This window comes from Coloeus monedula (assembly GCF_965178545.1).
Source record: "Coloeus monedula genome assembly, chromosome: 12".
Lineage (NCBI taxonomy): Eukaryota > Metazoa > Chordata > Aves > Passeriformes > Corvidae > Coloeus > Coloeus monedula.
The window spans coordinates 20745784-20762705 of record NC_138792.1 but is presented as its reverse complement, the minus strand read 5'-3'; the positions used below and the strand labels follow the sequence as shown (position 1 = coordinate 20762705).

General features: G+C 45.6%; 1 protein-coding gene across 1 annotated transcript in view; it reads right to left on the bottom strand.

Annotated features, from left to right (window-relative positions):
- Nucleotides 1-16922, bottom strand: part of GPC3 (glypican 3) — a gene marked incomplete at both ends in the record, with an annotated part of 154368 nt that overhangs the window by 21046 nt on the left and 116400 nt on the right. The window contains one exon of the mRNA XM_082289651.1: nt 12456-12612. Within this exon, the coding sequence (XP_082145777.1) occupies nt 12456-12612 (157 nt within the window). The remainder of the gene's footprint in view (nt 1-12455; nt 12613-16922) is intronic.

The window sequence follows — 16922 nt, the reverse complement described above, 5'->3', positions numbered from 1 at the left end:
CTTGCTTTCCAACCCAAGCACAGCAGTAATTTTCCTTCCGTGTGTAGCAATACTGCCTTGCTATCTCCTTATTTTGGGATTTTTTTGGTACACAGAACAATTTTTCTTTTTTCCATATTTGTTATGAGTTCTGGTGGTAGGGAGTTGTTTGTAAATCACACAAGTATTTGTTTTACTGGAAACGTCTGATTTAACACGTTTGTCTTTCAAAAAAGGCCAATTTTTTTAAACAAAGGTATTAAGCTGCAATGTAAATTGGGCACATCTGTTTATGAGTCACTGCAATAGCACTGCCTCTACTGCACCAGATCACATGGATCTCCAGGGGCCTGATCCAGCAAATTAGAAACTGACAGCTTGCTGTGCTCCCTTTTCCAGCACTCCTCTTCCAAGAGCACTTCTGCCTGATTTAATAAATTAAGGCTGCTAAATAAGAGAGACCTATTTAGTGTCTGCTAATAATATTAGGTGTCTGGCCCAGCAGACACTTAAGTATCAACATGATACTTAAGCTGGTGCCGAAGTCCACAGGCACCCAAGGGCCAAGTTCAGTGGAATTATTTATAGCTGGGAACTCCAGGCTGCACCAGACCCACTCTGCCCACAGTGCTGTACCACCTCTGCTGCCTTCAGTTGCTCAGGGCTGCCATAAAAAACATTTAGAGATATCAGCTGAACCTCCAAGATCAAAACCTGACCCACCAGCTGGTATTTATTCACTGGAAACACAAAGGTCAGCAGACCTGGGGGACGGGTCTGAGGCCCAGGAAAAAGTATGATAAAAAGTCTGATAACTGCAGTGGCTGCATCCCTGATGATTCTGGGGTAAATAAAGCCAATGAGGGGTGGGAAGGAGGGAATCCAAACCAGTAAACAGATACCTGGAGGGGGCAGATTCAGGACCTCCATCCCCACAAGAGCTGCCAGACATCAACTGTCCAGGGCAAAGCTTTCTGACTGTCACCAAAGCCCATGCCTAAATAAAGCTACGAGTGTCAGGAAGGGACACGGAAGGCAACAGTGCATCAGATGCTCCCTGAGAACAGGCGCTGGTGCACAAGTGGGGAAGTTTGCTTGTACAGGGAAGGGGAGGGGAGAGCATTTTGGGTGTAAATGCATTCTTTCACATTCTCTGCACATGCTTTAGCAGTGATTTATGTGAACAAGAGAAGAGATACTGCAGATTGTGTTCTGCAATGACTTTGGGGAGCACAAAACCTTTTTTTTATTTACTTTTTACTGGAATCATCTGCAGAGAACCAGAAGAGGACGAGCAAACATACCAAAGCTGCAGAGCAGCCGGCAGAGAGTTATTAAGGAGACAGAGGATATTACTCAGATTCTGATAATAACCACTGGCTCCCACCTGCCAACTGCAGGCTGTCTGACACAAAAACTCCAAAAACAGGCTGGAGCAGATGTCTGCTTCCCTGTGCAGGAAGTGTCTCCAGTATCCATGAGACACAAGCAAAATAGCTTCAAGCTTTACAGAGACTCGAGATACTGAATTCAAACAGGAAGGAGGGAGAAAAAAACCCAGTAAAGCTAAAGGATGTGTCTCACATTGCAGTTGTAATTCACATTTTAGAAATCCTGCTGGGACTCCTGCACTGGACTGAGGCAGTGACAGATGCCCTGACAATATGTCCAGCTGCCAAACCTGATGCTCAGCAGCCAGCAGTACCTGCCACTGCAAAACATCCATCCCCACACATCACAGCACAGAACCACCAATGGATGCAGCAGCATCGTGGGCACTCAGAGGTGCACAGGGTCCCTAAGCACCCAGCAAAGAGTCAGCCCTAAGGCAGTGCTTCAGGCACCAGCTCCCACCTGCTTGGAGATGGGATACACAGACAGGGCCCTCCAAGGAAGGAAGGTGTGGGAAAGGGAAGGTCCTGCTGGGTTTGCATTCAAACTCTGTACTAGGCACCGGCCTAGCCTCCTGTGGGGGGGAAGGGCAGAGCATCATCCCAGGTCCCATGGGAAGCAAAGAGCACATGAAAAGCAGGAACAGACAACAAGATGTCATTGAGAGCTCCAAATACCATTGAAGACACTTTTTAAAACAACAGAAGCTGGTGAATATGCCAGATTTCCATTCTCATAGAAGAAGGGGAATGTGCTAGTGCTCCAAAGCAGAACAAAAGCAAACCGTGTCCAAATTTTCTGTTGTTTAAATAAAAAAAAATTTTTAAAAGGCAAGCTGACATACCACTCCAACAAAGTCCAATCAATTCATTTGGACTTCTTTTTTTAAATTATTTTTCTGTGGTATAACTAAAAACATCATTTCAAGCAGACTTTTAGACAAGAAGCTACTGTGGAGTGAAAGCAGACAGCATTACCTTGTGCTACAGGCTGCTGCTGCTTCACTTCCCTGCTGCAAGAGCAAAGAAAGATGTCTCAGTTTATTCCAAAGCAAGAAAATCCCATCCAGAACTCCAGCATGCTTCACTGCCTCCCAGTTCCAGTAGAGGCAGTTTGCAACACAAAGTCTCCCATCAGAAAATTTCTGGCTTGCCCTAAAAGCAACATGAGGGGAGGTTAAACTTTGAAGCCAGGGCACTTTTGCCCCAAGGAAGATGCCCCACAGACCAAGAAAAGCTGGCAAAGCCAGCACACTCCAGAAGCATTTGGTTGCCTGAAATTTGTTCCTGTGGAAGAAAACCATCTGGGCTCTCCTTCAAGCTGTGAAAGCCCCAGGCCAGGAATGGAGGGAGAAGGCAGAGCCCAGTATGTGGCAGACACTGCGTGGGAAGGAGGACATCCCTCTAGTTCACAGCTCATCCATCCCAGTGCGCGGGGCTGGGGATCTGCTGGAGATACACCTGGGAATCAGGGGAGCCTGTGCTCAGGCAAACACACCTGGTTCCATTCATGTTACTCCTGGTGTCAGCCCCAGCAGATGTGTGTGCACAGCTCAGGGCTAATGCACAACAGCCGAGGAGAGCTCCTGCCTGACAGATGATGGATCCTCTGTTTCTGGAGCACACGGAGCAGTGTTGACTCAGTAATTGATCCTATCCTGGTAATGCACCGACTGATGAGTGATTTGCAGACCAGACCTAAATTCATATTATTTTCACTTGCAAAGCAAGGGGTGAGAAGAGAGAAAGAAATGAGGATTAAAACACCAGGATCCTATGAGGTTTCTCTGGAAGAGCATTATCCTTCCCCTTTCCAATACCTTTCTGGCAAGGACTAAAAAAGAGGCTGCTTTCTGGGCAGGTTTGTGTTTCTTTCTGCTGGAGACCAACAGCAACCAGCAACAGGCTCCATGGTCAGGTCTATGCACAGGTCCAGCATGGGCTGTCCATTGATTTAATTTTGAAAACCTCATCTCAAGTAATGCATCTTCCTCCACCCAGGTTACAACCAGATACAGACATCTTCCACATATTTAGCTCAGAGTTTCATTTAATCAGGCTGAATTATTTCATAGATACACACATTTTTATTTATGGAAAGATGAAAAAACTAATTTTCAAAATGCGGTGCTGCTGTCTGCAGCAAGTAGGGACCTGTTGGATCCTGGGTAGGGAGATGCTGCCATGCAGACTCTCACTCAACCACATGTAAGTAAACACCAGCTCCCCAGAGCTGTTGGTTGCTGCCACAATGCGATGCTGCAACTCGCACTGCCAGGTCATTGCCACAATAACCACCTGCACAAAAACAAACACATTTGTTCAAATTTGAAGAGGGGAACCAAGAGGTCAGGCTTTTTAAGGCAGCCTGGAGAATTTCAGCATTCCCCATCTTCTTCCCCTTAGAGCTCAAAAGTGCTCTGAAAGTTGTACCCAAAATGTTTCCAGTAAGTGGTGGTTTCCATGATCCACCTGAAACATCATCTGTTCTCCTGGACATCTCTTTCAGTGCAAGAGGATGGACAGCAGTGCAGCAGCCACAGCTGAGAGACCAGGGCCTTCTCCTATGCACTTTCAAAGAGACAGGGCCACCTGGCCTAACATTTATTGTGTCTTCAGCTATTTACATAGTTGTATTTCCCCATGTTGGGATTTCAGGAGTTCTCCTTCTGTTTTCTTTTTCTCTTAAATAATTTTCCCCATACATGTTGCCAGGGGGACAAATTACCAGGGGCTTAAGAAAAACAAAAGACCTGGCCACAGAGAGAGGAGTCCAGCTGTACTACTCTCTTTCACCTGGGCTTGTGGGCTGTGAGTTCTCAGCGTTTTGGATGGGGAGAGAGGCTGGAAGGAATTTGTCAGCACTGCAGACTTCTGCTTTTTTGGCTGCCTTCCTTCTACAGGAGAAACCCCGGGATTCCCAAGCCTGCCTTTCCCTGCCCCGCTGGGACCCAGGCTGCGACCATCCTGCCCCCGCCGTTGCTCTGAGCCTTCGCTACTCTGTAGCCCCGCACACCCTGCCTGCCCAGACCTCCGGGGGTTCCCACCGCAGCTCCGGAGTTCCATACATCTCCTCTGCCACCCAGGGATTCGTGCTCGTCCCTGCTACTCCAGCCTGCTGTTCCCGAGGGTCCGGCCAGACACCGGGATCGGCTGCCCAGGGGTTTGTGAAGCTTCTTTGTTCCATCCCTTCCCGGAATCCCGGGGCACCAGTGCCGCGTGCTCCCCGAGCTCGCTCCGGAGCGCCCCCTGCAGCCGCGGGGGAACCATCGCACCTGCCCTGCTCACCGGGAGCCGCCAGCGCCCCTGCCGGCTGTGAGCGGAACTGCACCCGAGGGGAAAGGGCCTGACAGCTGAGAAGGCTGGCACTGGGTTTGTGATTGTTTGCTGTTACTGCCATAGTTATTGTTGTTTGTTTGACTTGTTATACACATATAGATATATAATAGTAAAGAACTGTTATTCCTATTCCTCATACCTTTGCCTGAAAGCCTCTTAATTTCAAAATTATAATAACTCAGAGGGAAGGGGGTTGCAATTTTTTTTTTTCATTTCAAGGGAGATTTCTGCCTTCCTTGGCAGACACCTGTCTTTCAAACCAAGACACCCCAAGACACTTTTTGGGCAGACATGTTTTTTAGTCCTTGATGGACCTTAGTTCTGTGAACTTGTCTTTTGTCATTGAAAGGGACCTTAAAGATCATCTAGTTCCACCACACTTGCCACAGACAGGGACCTTCCACTAGAGAAGGTTGCTCAGACCAAGTTGGCCTTGAGCACATTTTCAGGGAACAGGAGCTGCAGCAGGCATAGGGCAGGAGAGGGATGACCCAGCCCTGTGCCCACAGGACATTCTGTGATGTTTTACAGCTGAGTGCTGGCACATTGACACAAGTGCTGAGCACATACATCAACCAGGACAGCCGGAACACACTCCAGGGCCAGAGCCCTCTCCCACAATGCTGAGCAGGGCTGTGTCCGACAGCTTCATTTATTACATCCCCATAATCGCTTTTATCAGCTTACCTGCAGTAAGGCATTAGTAAAAGCCAAGCCACTCATGAAAGGGGCACCCTCTCCTATGTGCAAAGTCAATCAACATGTTATATTGTTATCGAGCTTGCAGACAAACCTCCCTTTGTACAACAAAATGTGCAGATACGGTACCCTGACTATCAGTGTAAGGTTATCTTATCAGGCCTTTAGCAAGTAGCACCTGATCTGCTTCTGTCTGAAATATGCCTTTATTGTTGTCCCTTAAAAAGAAAACCAGTTAAACTATTTTGCCTCTCCACAAGGAAAAACAGCAAAAAAAAAAAAAAAAAAAGAAAAGCAAGAATGTATCCAAGTCAGGAATTGTGTTTCCCAACTTCATCAGAATTCATGTGTTTTCAGCCACAAAAAACAGATTCATCATCCTTTAAAGAAAAATATGGCCATCACTGTTGCAACTGGGCACATTTTTGCATACTTGAAATTGTTTTGAGGCGTTCAGTCTTGTAAGATGCTGCATGCAGTAACAATTTAAAGAAACATTAGCTCCCAAATGACACTGTTGAAAAGTATCTCCTTAGACACCCTGGCATAGTACAAACTGTTATTCAAACCTGCAGCCTAACTAGATGCTTTTGCCAGCAGATTGGCATTATAAACATTTGGGAGTGATGAGCAATCACAGATTCCCAAAGACCTTGGCATATTTTTACGTGTTATAGCAGAAGCATCATCTCATCTGACCTTTAGTGTGTTTCCAGCCCTTCAGCCCCACCCAGTCACCTCACACTGAGCCCACAGATCAGCCTCATCTTCCAAAAGAAGGGTTTAGACCAGTGTCTGCTCACACTGGGAATGTAATGCTTCATGTGATTTATGAATATCCCCTCCTCTAATTCAGCTTTTTAAAAATGGTACATCATTCTTTGCTTTGGGTGAGAATGGACTGAGGCAGAGGAAGTCCTGAAAATACCAGATACAAATTGCTCAGATGGGCTTGGATTTGTAAGCACAACACTGAAAAAGTTAAACAACAGTTAAAAATTGAAGTGCAATTGAAATAAAAAAAATAGAACCATGAGATTAATATGTCCAGTGGACTTACTTGCTGATTCCACCAATGGTTTTTGCACATATATAGCTTTTCTCAAAGTACAAATTCTGATAGATGACCTTCTGCTTCTTCAGTTGTGGACTTAGTGTTTCTTTGGAGGAACTCAGGGCACAGAGGTCACAAGAACCCTTCAAAATATACACACTGGGTACAGTCTGAGGCCTGCAAGAGTCACAGCTAGCTGAAGGATGCTATGAACAAGCCCTTCTCCAAACACCACCAATAATTTTCCCCGTCTGTCAATAAAAAAAATCTTTTTTTTGCTGACGTCAAAAGTAAATTAATGAACTTGCCACTCAATCAGAGCATCAGTCAACTGCTACATGTGACTCCCTCTCCATCTTTCAGCTTTTATTTAGACAATGATGAGGAATTCTTGACTTTCAACCAAATCTTCATTAAAAGAAAAATTCAATAAACACAAACATTTGAAATAGAAAAGCAATAATCAGGCTACTGCATTTTTTTAGTTGGTACAATTCCAGCTCTTCCATCAGGATAATCTAGCTGACATTTGGCCTTGTCATTTTTTCACTCTGGGACAGGATGAATGTCTTGTAAAACAGCATGTTTCTGCTATCGTTGCTTCAGTCAAGCATTCAACAGCACTCTCTTTGGAGAAAAGAAAAATTAAAAAAAAAAAAGTTTCTGCTACTAAAATGATAAGTGCTAAAGCTTTTAGCAGATAGAAAAACTCATGGGAAGGATGCTGTGTCAATCCAACCCAGCTCACCTGGTGCCTGATCAAAGGACAGGCCAGCCCTGCTGAAAGCTGAGCAGAGCCATGCACAGTAAATATTGATACCGCATACATGATATTTGACAGTAAGACCATCCAAGCCTGCAGGCCATTCATGAGGATGGGACAACAGCCACATGGCCCTGCACTGTCAGCAAAACCCACACAGATGGGGATATGTCCCACCTGTGGAAGGAGTATTTTAAAAGTCATTCAGGTATTTGAAAATGCCTGTCTCAGCAGAGGGATGAACAGCCCAAGACCCAGCAGTAAATGGAGCAGAGCAGTGTCAGCAGATACAGGTACTGGGACAGGGGCACCCCTGAGGCATTGGCAGAGAAGTGATCACTGTGGTAAAGGATGGGAATACATGATCTTGTAAATATTTTAACTAGTGTTGGTCTGTCTCCCAGTACACACATGGAGTGACCCTCGGCAGACTGATTGCTATTCCCATGTTGGGAGCATCCCCTCTTCCAGCACAAAAGCTCATTTCTAAGGAACTTTTCCCACAGAAATGAGCAGCAGAAACCAGGAGGGCAGCACCCAAAGCGACCTTGTCTGGCCTCCCCCTCTGCCACTCACAGCCACCACCTTGACAGGGGAACCCCCCAGTACATGTTTGACCCCCAAAATGAGCAGCCTCAGGGAGGGAGCTTGGATTGATGGCACCCTCCTGAAATAAATCTGGGAGAAGATGGAATGAGGGGAGGAAGGTCACCAAAGGCTGAGCTGTAGGAACATCTCAGCACTGAGACCTCTAACATAGAATGCTTTACTGGGGCATTTGGAGTTGTTTAAAAGCAGAATAGGATGAAAGTTGCAACTCACAGGGTTTCAGAGCAGCTTCCAAAAAACATGGTGAAGGACAGAAAACACAGGGTTCCCACTCTGTGCCCACACAGGTCATGGCCACCACACAAACACAGAGACCTCCCCTGCCCTGTGAAGTGCCTATATTCCCATTTGGAAGCAAAACCACCTTTGTAACATGGAGAAAGGGGCTACCAGCAAACAGCCTTTCCACCTGGGAAGAGACCACACTTGGACAGCTCAGAGGCAATATTCAAGCCTGTAATTTGATGAGAGCACTCAGAAAAAATCCTGCCAAGAGAATAAATCAGTGGCAAAGCGAGCTAAACTAAAGAGTTACAGATCTGGTAAGTCATGGGGGAGACTGCGCTGATTTTTCAAATAGCGCCTAGGTATGGTATGAATTGCTGGAAACCCACAAAGGGTCTGGCTGCAAATGGGCAAGGTGCAGGAAAACTTGGGGCTTCCTTGGGGGCTTAACCTACAAACTCCCTCTTCCCCTTAGAAATAGCCAAGGGACAGCCGAGAGGAAAACTAACTGCAGGTTATTGCAGTAGCAGCAGCCAGGCAGGGGAGCTGTTTTATATACACAGACTTCCAGAGCCATCTTTATATATCTTTATTGCACACATATCTCATGGGATGAGGCCAACTTCCCTTCCCAGGACAAACTATTTCTGCTTAATTCTGCCAAATCCATCTGTTCCCAAGACAACTTTTGTTGCTGCCTAACACAGATATTTTGGAAGAGTAAATCTTCCCCTCAAGCTCCCAACCCCTTCCCCCAGTTGCTGGATTGTTCAGAATGTTCCCTGGGTGTTTCACCTACTAAAACAGATCTTTTCCTCCCAGCAAAGCTTGTGAGATGCCATGGGGCACAGGTGAGCTGGATCAAACCACCTTTGCAAAGCCTCTGAAATGCCTGCACCTCCTCTCCCCCAGCATTTAATAAAGCCCACACCTGGCACAGGAGCCTGTCCAGCATCTATGTTTTATTTTCAAGCTCCCTGGGAATGATCTCTTTGGTTCCAAGTGGCATCTGGAGTGAGCACACCCAAGGTGAGCTAATTAGTGGGTGGCTGGCTGGAGCACCAGCAAAGCACCAACCACCCCGAGCTCTTTTTCCTTTGAGTGCCTAGTGCAGGATGACTGATCCCAGAAGGCTGTGAGCACATGTTTGCATCACAGAGCCTGGAAGACATTTTCACTGGTTCATAATTTGGGGGGAAATACTATAATTCATTTGCAGACATGATTTGCCATTGGTGTGGCATAAATATATGTGTGTGTACGTACAGAGCTCTATTTTTAGAGCTGCATGGCCAGGGTGCCAGCACCATGGGTACTCTATTGACAAACAGGATGCACTCTTCTCTGAGTTGGGAGGTTTTCAGTCCTCCCCCTTATTGTAAACATCATCTGCCTTCAAAACCCTTAATGTGTTGCAGATGTGACAAACAATAAAAGACCTATCATAAAAAAAAGCCTGCCATCTCCATGTTTCCCACTGGGGCAACATAATAATGAATTTATTAGCATATAGGGCTCACCAACATATGTTTATAGTCACTCACAAACTTTTGACTTGACAGTTTACAAGTATGTTTAAATCATTAAAGTTTAGGTTGACTGTCCAGTTATCACAGTCTCATTATAAATAGGAAACAAAGGTTACATTTTATACAACAGGCAATAAATCAAAACTAGTCTGTATTTTAGAGTGACTTTTTTTTTTTCCTCTTTTGCTCCTTTTTCATCTCCTTATTTTCAAGACCTTCTGAGGGGACATCTTGGTGAGGCCAGTGCTCAGTAGATGTTTGCAGTTAGCTGGCAGGACCAGTGGCACCCACACCAGGGAGCAGGAGAAACTCTCACTGCATTTGAGAGATGCAAAGACCTCAGAGGTGGCAAACTCTGCCAATGTTTTCACTCAATCAACAGCCAAAATCAGAGCCAGCCCAAGACACTCACCTCTCCTCCTTCTCAAGGCATCACCAAGTCCATCTGCAAGGCTTGGGAAACCCTCTGGAAGAGAGTTCTCCACTGCCAATTTCCTCCTAAGCTGAACAAAGCAAAGCACCTGAGAAAAGGAGGGCAAAACCCCAGACTGTGTCCCCTGACTGCAGACATCGAGGGTCAGCAGGACTCAAACATGCTCAAATGGGGGGTTGGGTTTGACCATTGCACTACAACACAGCCTTCCATCCATGGTCCTGCCTTAACACTGCAGAGCATCCAGCACAGGATAAAACCAGGGGCTCAATAACACAATCCCAGTCACTCCCAGTCCCTTCTGCCTCTATTACAGGGTAACCACCTTGGAAAGTAGAGAGATAAAGCCACATTACATTTTGTAAACTATTTCCAGATTTCAAAGCCTGGCATAATTTCAAACTGGCATGCTACCCTAAAATTTAGAATTTGAAGAAGGAGGGGGGGGAATGTGGAATAGTTTCTGGTCCCTTTTATTTCTTGCTATGTACATGTAATATGATGGATAAAAATTAATTGAAAAATACCCTTTCAAAGTAAAAAGAAATATCATTCTCATGTTGAAAGTGAATATTTCCACACCATCAGCAACTTTTCCTGGGCTGGTTTCCAACTTAAAACTTGAGCAGAGTCACAGTTTATATCCAATACCAACCAAATAGGATTCTGTCACTTGCCATATCAGCTTCACCTTTCTGCTCTAAAGCAAATCATAGAAAAGAGCATATGGCATGGGCAAGCAAGGAAGAAGGTCTCCCTGGTGGCACAGCCCATGCCCTCTGAGCTAAGTCAATGCCTTAAAGCCCTGTTGGAAAAACTCCACACTCTCAGCAACCTGAAACACTTTACCTGCCAGGAACCCCACGCCCCAGAGACACAACTGCTTTAAAGTTAGTATTTACCCATCCCAGAGCAAAGGCAGCAGCAAACACCCTCCAGCAGAGCAGCACAGGGAGGACAAATCCTCTTTTCCTACTACATGTTCATGTACCACAGTGACAAGAGGGGTCTAAGTTGCCAGAAGGGCAAGTCATCAGGGACATCAATACAGTAATTAAACTAGCCTAGAGAGACAGAAAAAGGCAGAAAGGATCATATATCTGGCTTCAGAGATCACTGATGATAGTGTGGGGAAGGCTTTAAGAGGAAATTAGAAACACATTAAAAATAGCATCAAAGTGCGACACAAAGATCATGGAAAATGAAACACTTATCTCTGCTCTCAGCATGGGACACTGTGAATCACCTGTATTTCTTTAACAAACTTTGTTATTTAGTTCTTGGATGAAATAAAGTATATTTTATCCTTCGCACAATTCTGTGTTTCTCTTTCAGACTTGGAGTGGAGGACTTTAAAAGTCTTTTTTTTCTCTTACTTAATATTTGAATATATGTATTTTATGCATTTTACATAATGTGTCAATAATCTTTGATATGAGACTGGCATTTAATATTTCAGCTCTCACTTCATTAAAGATAGTTTAATTATCCCAGACCAATGGGAGGGAGTTTATAAACATCTGTGCTTCGTTTAGGAGCCCAAATTTGCCTTTTAAACTTCAAAGCTGCAAAGCTGATTTTATCCAGCTTCAGTTGTCTGGTCTCTCAAAGAGCACCGTGTAGCACTGGAACCAGCATTAATTGGGCCAAGCCTACAGCCCACAGACCAATGTCCAACACTGCTCATCCATGCTGGACACAGCCTCCAACAGCCTGGGCTTGCTCACACTAGCGAACAGATGAGCTCCACAGACTGGTCAAGGCAAAAGCCCACACCAGCAGCACATGTGACTTCCCGACTGGTCCTTTGCTTTCTCCTCCCAAGGGGTGACCAAGGACTACCTCATTAATAATGTCAGGAGTGCCTCAGGGCCGTTTTCAAAGCAACCAAAGACATGACTCACACTGGCAAGCAAAGATTTTTAGGCTCCCAAGTACCTAAATCACTTCCACAAAATGAGCCTGAGGTATTTGCAAAAAATCATTGGGGGTTTCTAAACCCTACATCAGAAATAACCATCATTAGCTGCAGTCAGACAAGCATTCCTGACTTTCTGATGCCCATCAGGAAGCTAAGAAGCTCATCTTGAATCTCAGGATTGCAAGCAGCAGTGGGGAGGAAAGAAGAGGGTGACCCTGGGACCTGCATCAGATTTGCAACTTGCCTCAAATCCTCTCCAATGTGCTGCCCTCAATACACCCTTACAAAACCAGCCTGGAAAAGCAGAGGCATTTCTTCTCCAGCTGCTGCCTCGACTGGCACCAAGGCCAGCCAGCACAGTTCTGGGCATCTGTAGCCTCTGGGCTGTGGAGGGCATTGGGGGTGGCTGCAGCAAGTGAACCTGAGCAGACCCCAGGGAGCAGCTCCCCATACCATCACCAAAACCTATAATCCACAGAGGGACAGCTGCTGCAATACTACCATCCCCATCACCTGCTAAGAAACGGAGCTGGTTCCTCACTCGCAGCACTCCATCCCCAGAGCCTCTGCCACAGTCATCTTCATCGTCGCAGTCTCCACTCTCCTCCTCCTCCTCTTCTGGGGCTTTTCCTGAAGCTTTTCGATGGGGCAAAGTCATCCCTCTGAGCAGCTGAAAGACATGAGGGGCCACAGTCACTCAGCCGCTTCCCTCCACTCTCCCTGCTGCTTTGTCCTCTGCTCGCTGGGGGAGTGGGTGACAGGAATGGGACAGGATTCAGTGGAGCCAGGACAGTGGGACAAGACCCCAGCACACTCCTTGTGCCAAAGTACTGATGAGCTCAGGTTCATTCATGGACAAAGCTGCACGCAAAACTTCAGTGGAAGAAACAAAAGGAGGAGGCAAAACCACATTGAGTCATTCTGCCCTTCAGCTTCTGCCCAGTGAGCATCCCATGAGCCCTGCAAGACCCCAATGTCACCAAAGCTCTGGGGTCCGCTACAAAACACATGTCAAGTTAGGCCAGACAGGGGAAAAAATAGTAGCAAGAGGAACCTCTGTTCAGGGAATCTCACTGCTTTCAGGGACTCTATCCCATCTGAGAAGTAACACAAGAAAGGAAATGGCAGATCTCTCAGGTCTGTATGGACTCCACAAACTACATCTAAAAAAAATCTCATTTCTCACTCTTGAAGCACAGAGGGTGCTAGTGAAAGTTTTTGGGGTAGCCAAGTGACACAATGAAAGCATCTTTTAAAGAATATTTTAAAGCTGAGTCCTAAGTAACAGTGAGAATTTGTACATCCCTGAGACAGGGACTTGAATGCCTCCCCTGAGCATGGGGTCAGGACCACTTTCCAAACATGGGTGGGAGCTCCCCATGCTCCCATCACAGCACACAGAGGGATTAGACACAGTATAAATTATCAGCTTCCTCTCTTCACTGACTTTCCTGATTTTGCTGTTGCTGAAAGCAGCCAGCTACTCCATCATAAACCCAGATCCCCTTTGAAAAAGTGTGAGTCAGCTAGTTAATATATGCTGAAAATTTCTATCACTGCCACTCTGCTGTTAAAAGCTTCTTGAATTTAATCTCAGTGCTAAGGAAAAAAAAATGAAAAGGATAAGTAACAGAGAAGATATTGCAAAATGGGAGCTTTCCACATACTTCAGGGGTTTAGTTAGTTCCATCTCTTGCAGCACTGTGCATGCCTTGCAAGGCATTTTTTAATATCTGGAATCTAGGTTATATTTTTAAACTATTAAGCTAGCCTTAGAAAACAGTTTCTAAAATATTTAGCTCCTGAAGTTTATACAGCCTTGGAGGAATGCCTTTGGCATCTGGCTCGCCCTGTCCACAGCAATGTCCACATACTTCAGTGTTTATATTAGAGGAGTGTAACATAATGAAAAACAAATGGCTCCATGTAAGACCCCTTTGGGTTCCCCAGCTGCAGCAAACCCTGCAGCAAAGCTCTCCCTGGCACGTGTCAAAGTCTGCCTGGTGTGAGAACCATGCTGGGTGAGTCCCACATCCACGGTAGGCAGCAAAATGCAGCTCATCTCCTCAAAACTCAGAGGATGTGCTTTCACGGTCTCCAACAGGCTTTGGCTCAGGCTGGTTAAGTTCATTTTTCAGGAATTTTATTTTGTTTAGACATTTACAGGCCTCTTCCAGAATATGGTGCAACCACAAAAAAATAACAAACAAAAAGGCAAGTGCAGCGCTGGGGGTAGCACAGGGAAGACCCCACCCAGGAACTGAACATGCCAACCACCCAAGCCTTTACATCATCACTTGTACTTTGCTCCTCCAAACAAAGCCCCCAGCTAATAGCAGTCCTCAGCTCCAGGTAGAATGAGGGTCTCCCATGCACAGCTAATTAGCACACACACCAGTTTAAACCCATTGCTCCAGTGCACCACTGCCAAAACCCAAGTCCATCGTGCTGAAAGGGACCGCAACTGTTCAGCAGCAGGATGCTTGCTCCTCTGTGGGATTCTCGTTCCTCTGCATCCCAGGAACACAACAAGCCAGACGGGACCCAACCATGCAGTCCAGGTGGCACAGCTTTCGTGATTTACCCGAAAGAGCAGAGGAACTTTCTGGCAGAGAGAATTAACTTTTGGGATATTTTCAGATTTAATAAGCTCAGTGGGGGGCAAGGAAAAATCAGGATTTTTCAACTGTGTGTTTTCAAACAATAAAATAACTGAGCATTTCTTGTAATACTAGTTTTTTCCTTGGCATGCCATAAATCAGCAGCTTAATTTCTATGCCTTTGTAGCCACAATAAAACAGGAACTTTCTGAGAAACATCACGTGGGCCCCAACTTTGGCTCAAGTGAACGTGACATCCCTGTGCCACACTGCTCATTCCTTTGCCAGGAGAAAACCTCCATCCTTAGCCATGCCCTCCCCAGCTGCTGACAACTATAGAGAGATTCAATTAAATTTTTCAGCTGCCTGTGGGAGAAATAGAGCCCATGACACAAAACCTACTGGAATAGTTAGCAGAGACCAGGCGTGGGGTGGAAATCCCACTCCACTCAATTGGTACATCCAGACCCAGGAATGCTGTTGGATGTCAGCTTCATCCAGAGCAGCAGCCTTAGTCCCACTCATCAACCATTCCACAACCTCCTTGATGGTTTGCATGCTTTATGAAATTCTATTTGGTGGGCTGAACATAGATTCCCCATCCTTAAATAGCAAGCAGAGCTGACTGTACCCTAAAATTACGGTTTATTCATGTCTTGTGGTTTAAAGCCCGTGGTAAGAGGCAGGAAAATACACAGTCTGGTGATCACTAAAGTAGTATGTAACAGTGAGATAGCTTTAACTTAATCACAACTCACCCAGCTCTAAGAGTTTACTGTCTTATCTACTCTTCTTTGCTAAACCATAATGGCAAAAATACACTGTAAAGTTACCTGATGTAAACTGGAGCACACTTTGTGGGAGGCCGGGGACAGATATCCACACACCTCCGAGGGGGCTGTGGGGCTTTCCTCTTCCATCCACACAACCACCACGGCAAGAAACTCCCTCTGCTCCTCACTACAAGTTCTAACAGATCAGGCATCCATCAGTTTTATTTCCTGCCTCATCCCCTTTAAACCCTGACCCTCTGGACAGATAGGGTGGGCAGTGCCAGGGCATCAGCAGGAGGGACTCCAAGGGACACTGGGCAGTCACATCTGGTTTCCATGTACATCTTTGTTGTTTGGTTTGTCTTGTGGTCTCCCTACAGCTTAAAACACAAGGCAGAAGGGAACGGTGTGCTGAGCCTTCCTGCAAAGAAAGCTCCCCAGGATATCCCAGCATGATTTACACAATTATTCATAACTGTACAGTGAACAGACAAAACAGATGCAGCAACACAGGGTAATGACTCAGCTTGTCTTGGACAGGCCACTGTATGTTGAAATCTTTTTAACTCCTCATTCTTTACAACCACTTCACTCAGAGCCCCCCATTCCACCAGCCCACTGAGCCACCTGGTCTTATTTTTCCAATTTCAACACAAACAGTGGGTGCTGCAACATAGTTTTTACCATTAATCACCCATCTCTGAAAAGAGCTCAGCATCTTGTTTCTTGGACTGCAGTTTCATAGCTGTTTTGTCCTTTTGGAAACTAAGCCCGCAGTATTGCAAGTATCAATTTGAGCAACACCCAAAATTGTGCCCACAAATTCAGATTAAATACTGTCAGCAAGCTACAAGCACTGTGCTCCTTTAGGGCAGAAATCATCCCTTTCAACACACTTCAAAAATATGTAAAGTAAAGAGAACAGCCAAAGAGATTATTAAGGGGAATAGAAGACTTTTAGAAAAACATTTAATTCCTTCATGAGTTTAGGGGAGAAGGCTGATTGATATTTGTAATCTTTTGGTGGACAGAGCTGTCATTTAATTTAGCTTGCATGACTGAAAAAATTTAACAAAAAGTGCTCCAGAGAGTTTTGCTGAAATTCTTTGCATGTTTTTAGTAAGCCTCTGGAATACGATCAAACCTAAAAAGCTGGAGAGGATGGAGACTGAACTTGCAGCTAAAATAATATTCAGAATTGTAATATATGCTTAATAATCAAGTATTCACATCCAGCAGAAAAAGTGGCTCAGTGCACAAATGACTCTGGAGCTCCAGCCATGTGTCCATGTGCTGCTTGGCATCAGGAAGGGAACCCTGGGAACTCAACCTAGCAGGGAAAACCAGCTCCTGGCTCTGCTAGAAACCTCACAAAACTCAGTGAATTTCACCACCTCACAACTGGTTGAAAAGCTCAGGATGCCTTCCTTCAGGAGCCTTGTAAGGAAGACTTTTGGAGGAGCAAAGGTATTACCTCCCCTTCCTTCACTCCAGTCACCCACTCCAGCCACACACTTACAAGTACCTGACACAAGTGCTGAGATACTTCTCACACAACTCCTGAGATTCCCAACAGATCAGGTTTCTCTATTTGAAATTCCATCCTG